The sequence below is a fragment of the Microtus ochrogaster genome, linkage group LG1, assembly GCF_000317375.1.
Source record: "Microtus ochrogaster isolate Prairie Vole_2 linkage group LG1, MicOch1.0, whole genome shotgun sequence".
NCBI lineage: Eukaryota > Metazoa > Chordata > Mammalia > Rodentia > Cricetidae > Microtus > Microtus ochrogaster.
In genome coordinates this window covers 55,024,875-55,034,988 of record NC_022027.1, presented here as the reverse complement: position 1 = coordinate 55,034,988, position 10,114 = coordinate 55,024,875, and the positions used below count along the sequence as shown (strand labels likewise).

Here is a 10,114-nt window from a genome sequence, read left to right as displayed (position 1 = left end):
AGGGCCTAAGATCACTCCAATGAGGCTGAGAGTGGCCCAAGTCACAACGCAAATTCAAAATGTTAGAAAGAAACATATCTTAAATCCCTTAAAAGTATATCTCAGGTTGTTCCACAGGCTCCGGCTACTTCATCCCTATACATTCCTGGTCCCTTAGGCACCTACAAAGGATGGGATAAGCTATTGTATGATTTTCCTTTTCTCCCTGTGAACATTGAAAACACATAGGGTTCTAAAGCGTTTAAAACTGCTTCGAGTAGCGAACACAAGCTGTGCTTGGTAACTGTCCCTACAGTGTGATCAGAGCTACAGAAAATGACGTCATAAAGTTTTTAGAGTTATTTTTAGACCATTTTGTTTTTGAGACAAGGTTTTGCTACGGAGCTCAGGCTAGTCTCAAACTTGGGATCTTCCTGCCTCCGGTTTCTACGTGCCAAGTCTGAGGTGTGAGCCATCATGTCCAGCTTTTTAATTTTAAAATTTTATTTGTTTTGGGGACTTTCATTTTTGATACAGAAATTAATTAGATCTGTAACTGAAATAACCAGTAGTCACTAGGAGTTTCTGAGTCAGATTATAAAATAATAATATCCAGCTGGTTTACTCTGGTTGAGACTATTTTTAAGTATTAGCATCTGAACTAAACTCCAAATTTTAAATCACATCAAACAGTAGGAGGTCACCTATTAAGCAAGTGGCAGCATCATTTCCCCAGCCCACATCAAAGGTTATTTAACTCTTCTGGTGATGTCTGTGTATACAATCTGGTCCTTTACGTGTTACCTAGACTTAAACATTTACGTAGGTAATTGTCCAGATGGAGTTGTTGTGACTGGAGCCGAATATCTGATTTTGAACACACAGACCCAAGGGCTGCCAATATCCTGTCCGATTCTAGATGCATAAAACAGTGAAGTCCATCATCAGGCTGACTCTGTTGTGTGGGACTACCAGGAACACTTCACACTGAGTTACACTGAGTCACACTTCAGAGTACAGGACCTAAAGAACGCGGATAAAAGCAGCCTTCTGATTCTGAGCAAACTGTTTCCTGCTGCAGACTCCAAGTGAACTGTGTAAAGATGTTACATTTGTTTCTTCTGCCTTTGTTGACAATATAAAGATGTGTTACATTTCTTCTGCCTTTATTAACAATGTAAAGATCTCAGACATTTGCTTTTGCTGCGCTTGTTTAATTATGAAAAAATGTGTTGCCAAGCCGGGCGGTGGTGGCGCACGCCTTTAATCCCAGCACTCGGGAGGCAGAGGCAGGCGGATCTCTGTGAGTTCGAGACCAGCCTGGTCTACAAGAGCTATTTCCAGGACAGGCTCCAAAGCCACAGAGAAACCCTGTCTCGAAAAACCAAAAAAAAAAAAAAATGTGTTGCCATTTCACCTTGCCTTCCTAATGCAACTGATTGATCTAATGAAAAGCCAAGCCGCCAGTAGCTAGGCAGTAGAGAGACAGGTGGGGCTGGCAGGCAGAAAGAATACCTGCTTCCTGTTTGCAGCTGGAGCTGTGAACTTACCCTGCAGCTCCAGCCAGCATGCTGGTGGCTTCCCTGCCATGGTGTATTCTTATCCTCTGGAGCCATGAGCCAAGTAACTGTTCTTTCTGTAAGATGCATTGGTTATGGTGTTTTATCACAGCAACACAGACATGACTAAGATACATCCCTAGCAAGTCTCAAAGAACTTTGGGAACTTCTCCTTGCACCTTTATGTTCCCCCTCTAGTGAAAGGCTGGCCAACAATAGTAACTAGCCTCATTGTTTGCCTGACCTCAGTCTATCTTAATATTTCTTATGAAAGAACATTCTGGAAGATGGAACAGTGACGGAGCAGGGACTTTTCCTGGTGTGTGAGCTGCTCTGAAGTCACAGCACACAGACTCTGGGGCGTCAGCTTTTGTCTCTAAGCTCTCTTTCTGAGACATCGCTCACTCAGCCCCTCCCACCATGCTCCAACATTCCCCATCAAACCATCCTGCCCCAGACATGACTACCAGCAATGCAGTTCTACCCAGAAAATACGTGTGATGACAGCTCAGCCATGAGAGTTGTCAATACTCGTCGTGGTTTTCTTACGCTATGCAACGGTATGTAGAGTTGTCTTGAAGCGGGCTTCCATAAGTGTGTGCCTAATTAGAGAATGCCTCCCTGGCTGTGCAGGACCGTTCTTACTCCGTTAAGTAACAGTAAGGGTATTTACAGAAGGCTGAGCTGGGTAGCCACTGTACAATCTGATTTGGCAAATGTGCAAAAATTGTCCTCCCGATTATACATTAAAGTGCTAATTACACAAACGACACTCCAGGGACACCTTGGGCAGATGCAGCCCAGAATTAAGGAAGGAAACAATTACAATTATAAAAACTAGCTCCAACAGTAAGAGCGAATGAGCCTGTTTCCTGCAGCCCAGGGAACCTTGGTAATGGCTGAAGAGCGAAGGAGACGCGTAATTTCTACAAACGAGTAAGAAAAGGACGTATCCCCAAGTTAAGTTACAAAAATGACTTTATTTAAGTTACATTTGTTCCTATACACTACATAGCCAAGTAACATTAAGACGTTTCCTTTCATGAACATGTATTATGACAAATGAACTCTCAGTCCTTTTACTGGACAGTCCCAGAAGTTTGCCAGCACTCGACAGTCTGAATGCGTGTGGACACTGTAAACAAATACGAGACAAACACGTAAGGCATGGAGCATCAACCCCAAGAGCACGGTGGGAGAATGGAGATACAAACAAACACATCAGAAACCATTCAGGTCAGGGGAACAACCTGTAATCCAGGACCCAGAAAGGTGAGGCAAGAGGTTCTCAAGTTCAAGGTCAGCCTGGGCTCAGAAACCAAACCAAACCCCAAACACATAGTGGCTGCTATTTGGTCAATAGGTTAAGCAGTACATGTTTTATATCCGTCTGACTCTCGTCTCTCTCCTTCAGACTCTGGGAAAGGGGAATGGGGTTGGTACTTGTTTGGAAGGCTGATGTCAAATTATAACAAGTTTGAAGATCGGGAGCTAAATCTGAAGACTCATGGTGGCCCTAGGTAAGACTGTCTGAATTTTATTACTTTGTCTCTAAAGAGACAAGATGTGAGCTTCACGTAGAGCCTTCTAGAAACTCTCGTGGCCACCATAGCATTTTGTTCACTGAGTATGACCCTGTTCTCGAGATCCTGCCTGCTCCAGTGTAAACTCGGAATCACAGGATAACACGGATGCTGTGTCTGCCTACTTTCTGAAAAGCTGAAGTTACATCAACAATTTCTGTTATTTGCAAGAGTACTGTGAATGGATTTTGTATAAGTGGTCCATAAATGTTCTTGTTGAAATGCCAACACTGCTGATTGGACATCAGGGGTGAAACTGGACTAGAGAGTGAGAGAAGCTAAAACAGAAACCAGCATGCTCTAAGAAACTGAACTCCTCTTCCAAGAGACCCAAGAAAGAGCCTGCGTTGTCTCAGACCCTTCCAAAGCAGGACCTACAATCAAAATGAACAAAATCCACAGGGCATGCACATTTCCCGAGCAGCCTGTAAAAGCAGACTTGCTTGCTGTTCAAGATGCCATGGAGATTGTTGGAGCTCCTTACAACAGCAGGGTGGGCAATATGAGAAACCCACATGTGGAGGCACCAGACTTGATCTCATTAAGAATTTTGATATTCAAAAACAGATCAAATCCTGTAATAAGAAAACACAATACTGTTCTGAGGTGTTATCTTTTTAGGTGTGTTTATGATTTTAAAAATGACATTAATTAGTGCATGCGTTTTTGTGTGGTTGCTCACGCCACGGTGAGTGTGTGGGAGGCAGAGGACACCTTATGGGAGCTTGTTCTCTCCTTCCACTGTGTGGACGCGGAGAATCAAACTCAGGTCCTTAGTCTGGGTGGCAAGTGCCTGTTACCCACACAGCCAGTCCCTTAGATGGGGCTCTATTAGGACCTCCCAACCAACCATCACCAGACAACGGCTTGTTCTGTACTCCGTGGCTAGACGTCACTGTACAGCTTGTCCACGTGAGCCTGAAGCTGCCCCTGCAGTTACGAATACAGAAGAATACAGATGGCACAGGTGAGGTTAACACAGCAGTTTGTTGTGAAGCTGAGGTTGGACAAAGAGCTGGCTGACCTCCTCAGCAAGAGCACTTGGAAAACACAGAGTGGCCGGGGGAGTGGCCTCTGTGCACTGAGTTGGATCAAAGAACTCTAGGAACAGCAGTTCAGGTACCTGAGTTTTTCATTGGAAGGCTGAACAGTGATCAGATGCATCCTACTCAAGAACGTGAAGAAAAGCTTGCTATATTAAAAAGGACAAGCATCAGAAAATTTAAAGTCTTCAAAGCTAAGTTTGAGGCTTTGGAAGTTTTATAAAATTGAGTAGAAAGATCTATGAATATTTTCCTCTTGGTAAAAACATAAAGTCACAGAATTACAGTGGTTTATTGAGTGTTATTTACAACTTAGGTTGGGAGCCAGTATGCAGAGTCATTATGAAAATAAATCAAATTATTTTGGAGGCTTGATAAAATTGAATTATTGGTGACTTATTTTAGTTATGAAGCCATATGGGATTTTCAGCTAATGCCAATAAAGACTTGGGCATAAATACAGCATTTGACCTGAATAGCTCCCTTTAAAGGGTGATAATGGAAATAAACATAAATTTTAACAAGCAAGACAGTGCAGGTCACTGACTCGATTTACCTTTCTATAACAGGTCACGCATGCTCAATAACAGACAATCTGCCCATAATTCCCCTCTCTAAGACAGAGCTGCTTCTGAGCAGGACAGAGCACTAATACTTGGGATCTCTGAATGCTAAGATTGATCATTTCTTCATAATGGTGTAACAGTATTTCAAAATATTATTGTTTCAATTCCAGGTTTAAAGAAAGAGTGGCTGAAACTTCAGACGGAAAACAGAAGCATCTGCTCCACATGGCTGGCCCCAGGATGATGAGCACTGGCTCCGTTCCTCTGTTTTGTGGTCTTAGGGGACTCAGCTCAGGCGCTGGGGCACGCTACTGGACACACTGTCACTAACTACAGCTCTTATCTTCATCAGACAAAACTGTGTCTGCCCAGGGCCTCCCAGAGTTGCTTTCTACACGTCTGCAGGGCACAAAAACCAGGGCTGGGCAAGGCCAAGGGGCCAAGAAAGCATTCTTCAAACAGGGTGTCAAACCCCAGGACACCTTTCTACTCTCAGTGCTGAATTAGGGGTTTCCTTACGTCAGTGGACTGTATAGCCCGAGTCTACGTACTCCGCTGGATTTTAGGCAGACACAGGCAAGGAAAGGCTTTGCCAGCCACCAGGCAGGAATTGTTGCCAGGTGACCACACCTGTCGGCTGGTCACATACCTGGAAAGTGACAGGACCGGCCGACTGAAGTGAGATACGATTTTAAGCAGAGAGTTGAGGGGTTCCCATGCTTGCATCACGAGCATCTGCGTCGAGGGCAGGCTTGCGGGAAGCTGATACCTATACCTATGTATGTACTGGGCTGTTCTGATCAGCAGGCAGGAGGTGTATTGATCATCACTGCACAGGACCCAAGGAAGGGGCAGGGCCTGCGTGGACTATATCGGCTTTTTAAAAGACTGCCTTAGTAGCAAGATTGCTTACCATCTACATCTTACCATCCACATATCAAGATGTTGAAAATGATTAAATTACTCAAGACAGGCTTCTGATTCTATGAGTTAAAATTTAATTATCTGTTACAATATTAAAATAAATCTAATTTCCTTAAGGTTGTTCACCAGTGCCACATGGTAATACTGAGGTGGATGGGGAGGGGGCTTAATTTTTAATGATAAATTTTAGGGTGTTGGTAAAAATATAAATCGGCTAAACAACAAATGATAAATGATCACAAGGATGATAAGTAATGGGGGTGGCCTGCTTCAACCACTTAGGAAGCCCATCTGAGGCTAACTGAAGCTGCTGTTCAGGAAATGATATGACTAACCGTGTTGGAGGAGGGAGAATTTTCTCTAACACTCGGTGACAATGCACTTATGTGAATCTTACACTCTGGAGTTTCTACAGAGTGGAAAAGTTGGCCAATGAAGGCAGCTGATATTAAACTATCTGGCACAGACGCCATGACACACAATAAAAACACAAACAAGTAGACAAGTAGAAACAATGTTAAAATGGTGTTGGCAAAGTTATCTCCAGCCTTTTAAATATGCCAAAATGCACATAACCTACTGTCCCTTTCCTTTCATGAGAGTGAACTGAAGTGAAAAAAAACAAAAACAAACCCTTCACCCATTCCTGTCGGTAGAAAATAACATCAGATGCATTCGCTTCCAGGACAAATAAAATGTTAAAATATTAATACTGAAAAAAATACAATTAAATTTTTATTAAAAAATACATAATCCTTACTCAATCTTTGTGAACATTTTGTCTTTGTGTGAAAAACAAAAGCAAATAATCCCCCCCCCAAAAAACAAAACAAAAGTAATATAGGAAAGGCAATAAGACTACCTAATTCCTTATGTTGTATTTGGTAGAAGCGTGTTTCAGTCATGTTTTGATGAAAAATAAGTTACTCTGCTTTCATTTGCTCCCGGACATCTGAGGGCAGAGTCTCAAACAGAGCGTCTTCTACAACTAACCCGGCTCTCTTCAGAGCCCGGCAGTCTCCCAGCTCGGGAGGGAGGACTTCAAAGTGATTGCCTTTGATGTCCAAGTAGGAAAGAAATAGTAAATTTCCAATTTTTGGTGAAAGGACGGAGAGGCTGTTTTTCCCAATCTTCAAAGTTTTAAGTTTCTTGCAAAAGTAGAGTTCGTCTGGAAGGCTTTCGACTTTGTTACATGTGATGGAAAAATACTGTAAACTTTGCAGAACCCCGATTTCGGGCGGGATGAAGCGGATGTCATTATAGGACAAGTCCAGGTATCGGATTTTGTTGCAGAGGAAGAGGTGGGAAGGCAACACCTCTACCTTATTGTGGCTGAAAAACAGTCGCTCCAGGCTGGTCAGTTTCTTGATGTGCTCTGGGATATAGGCGATGCTGTTATACCAGAGTTTGAGCACAGTCAACTTTCTCAGGTGCTGGAAGCTCATGATTTCCTCTATGGACCTCAGGTTGTTTCCCTTCAGGTCCAGCTCCTGCAGGCTGAGCAGGCTGAACACAGCGTGGGGAATGCGCTCCAGGTCACAGTGCACGAGCTCCAGCTCCGTCAGGTTGGTCATCTTCTTCAGGTTGTTCAGCATCACCAGCTTGGTGCCGTCGTTGTGAATGCACATCCTCTGGAGGTGACTGGACACGTCCACCACGGCCTGAGGGATTTTGGAGACGTTGCTTTTGATGGAGAGGATCTTAAGGCTTTTGAGATCCCGCAGGGACTCCAGGGTGACATTCTTGGAGATGTCGTGACTCAGAGAGCCGACCAAATAGAGCTCTTCCAGATTGCGGAGCCCATACATCCAGGGGGGCAGCTCCCTCATGTCGTCAAACTTGACGCTCAAGACCTTGAGGTTTTCCTTCAGGAAAGAGAGGGCCGCGCTGTGGATTTTGACAGAGCACTGGTGCAGGGAGAGCTCCTGAAGGTTGTCTAGCTGGGCAATGGTGGCGGGTATCATGACGTTCTTAATGATTTCTAGCTTCAGAGACTGCAGTTCTGTGATTTCAAACACGGTGTCCGGAAGGCCAGACAGCATGATCAGAGGCAGCTCCAGGCGGTTATGGGCATTTGTCTGCAGCTTCTGCCTCAGTTTGTCAGGGGTCCATTCGTTATTTAAATTGAGCTGCTTTAATTTGTTCTCGCTGACCTCAGACAGAAACACGGCAAACCGCTTTGAGTAGAGAGGGTCATACTGGTCTATCATGTGAAGCATAAAAGCAAAGTCATTTTTCACATCTGGGATGTCATCAATGCCCGTCTCCTGCCGGACGTACTCGAAGGAATATTCCCGCAGGGAACGGTAGAAGAGCCAATAGAGGGTATAAAGGCACGTCAAGCCGTAGATGCTCACGAAGCACAGGTAGCAAAAGGAGAGCTTGGAGAACAGATGAGCCATGGTGTGATTGCAGGAGAAGTTTTTATAGCCTGTCATGTCCTGGATGTCCACATTGCAGTCCACTGTAAACTGGACTTTGGAAACCAGAGAGCTGTTGTATGCAATGATGATCAGGAACTTGATGACCTTGAGCACGGTCTGTCTAACGTACATGGCATACAGGATGTCACCTTCTTCCACATGCAGCCTGAACTTCTTCACCTTCTCAAACAAGGCCTTTGCCTGCTCACCCTCCTTTTTGTCCAGAGCCCCCGCCGTGGTTTTGTCAACCACAAACTTCTCAGGAATTGACTTGAGAGACTGGGAGTTGACCATGCTGCCCTCAGGACCGGGCTGGATGGTGTTGGACCTGCTCATGTTATTCTTCCTGTTGTCCTTCTCTTCCGAGTCCTCCCCAGACACTTCAGAGAGTGCCCGTGTGGTCCACGGGGAGTCAAAGCACTTCCCCAGGATGGAGATGAAATGTTCTATCTTGGAACTGGAACCAGGGAACTTGAACCAAAAGTTGCTGCAGAGCATGAAGACCAGGGTGTGGATGAGCACGAGGTACGGGAAGTACTTGGCGTACCAGTGGAGGGCTCGCTCGTAGCACATCTGGTTGATAAAGCTGTACTGCTGGAGGTCCAGGTCCGTCTTCAGCCCTTTCATCTCCACGGTGGCTGGGTTGGCTGGAGACGGCTTAGGTGGAGGCAGTGGGGTGGTGCTGATGACTGCCTGAGAGACATTGGAAGCGGAAGACTGGTTCTGAGCAGGCTGCACTCTTTTCGGAAGGCAGATGATCCTGTCTTGCATGACCTGAAATGCAGAAATGATAGTTTCAAATTATATTACCCAAAGAGCTTTTGTAATGTCATTAGTGCAAAGAAAGTAGCATTAACATCCAATAAATGTCCATTTCCTCTGCCTGGAGAACATAACACTCAATTCCAGCACCAAGATTTTATTCTCAGCTCATGTCATGGAAACATGAAATTTTTGATTTTGTTCACCATATCAAAGATTGACACAAGGCAGTGGTACTGTCGTCATGGCAACATGAGTATTTAGGGAATATCCAATAATTTTAATCTTTGTATTTCTTCTCTCACTGTGGCCGGGGGGAATTTTGCCTTGAACTGGATGGTTTTCAATACCATCATCGTTTATGTATAAGACGTGTACACGTTGGAAAAAAGAGCGATGGAACCAGTTCCTGGTGTTCCTGTTTATGGCTTTTTCCTCACCCACATCATCCACTCCATGCGTGATTAATGTAACTGGCTTTGATGTAACAGGCTCTCAGGGGCTCTCACGGAAGCTTTGCCACGTTCTTTAGAGCTGAGAGAACAGACACAATGCTCAATAGCAACCCACTCCTGAGTGGATGTGCTGCCGTGGACAACAGTCCTGAGCCCCTCCACTCTGGCAGGGGTTTGTGGAGAAGGTCCTAGGAGGGCAGCACAGAGGGGGCAGGGTACCAACTGTCTGGGAGGAGGCAGGGGACTCCTGAAATCACATTAGAGGAGTCACCCTTACACAGAGGCTCAGGAACATGGAACAGTTTGGACAATGAACAGTTCAGAGGACGAATAACAACCAAAGAGCACAGAGTAAGGGTGTATGGAATTAGTAACTCAGGGACAGTTGGTTTGGGGCTGATGAGGTGGTGGCTAAAGGCACTGGCTGCTAAGCCTGCTGTCTGGAGTTTGAGCCCAGGGACCTACAAGGTGGAAGGAGAGAAGTGACCTCCACATATGCACACACAAATAGACAAATGTAAACAAGAAAACAACAAGTCAGTCTATATCTTTAAAGATCAGAAACCCAGTGCGTCGTGATTCTTCAAGAGCAAGGACCTGATTACAACAGAGGAAGAAACTCAACGCACTGCAAAGTGGACACTAAGTAAGTGATTACAAGAGGGTGATATCGGCACTGGGGCCACCAGACAGACCCACAAAGCTAACAACCAGCGGAGGGGTTCAAGGCTTAGTGAAGTACATGGTACCCGCGTGCTGACTTGCTAAGAGACACCCTGGGGGCACTACCAGCCCTGCTGGGTGTGGGCGCTATCAGAGA

At 45.1% G+C, this 10,114-nt stretch overlaps 1 protein-coding gene across 2 annotated transcripts in view; it reads right to left on the bottom strand.

The window, feature by feature from the left end:
• Positions 1-2,498: 2,498 nt before the first annotated feature.
• The window catches only part of Lrrc8c (leucine rich repeat containing 8 VRAC subunit C), an 81,854-nt gene continuing 74,238 nt past the window's right edge, over positions 2,499-10,114 (bottom strand). For both annotated transcript variants that reach the window (XM_026785175.1, XM_013350932.2), the window contains one exon: positions 2,499-8,851. In XM_026785175.1, the coding sequence (XP_026640976.1) occupies positions 6,578-8,851 (2,274 nt within the window). In that variant the 3' untranslated portion in view covers positions 2,499-6,577. The remainder of the gene's footprint in view (positions 8,852-10,114) is intronic.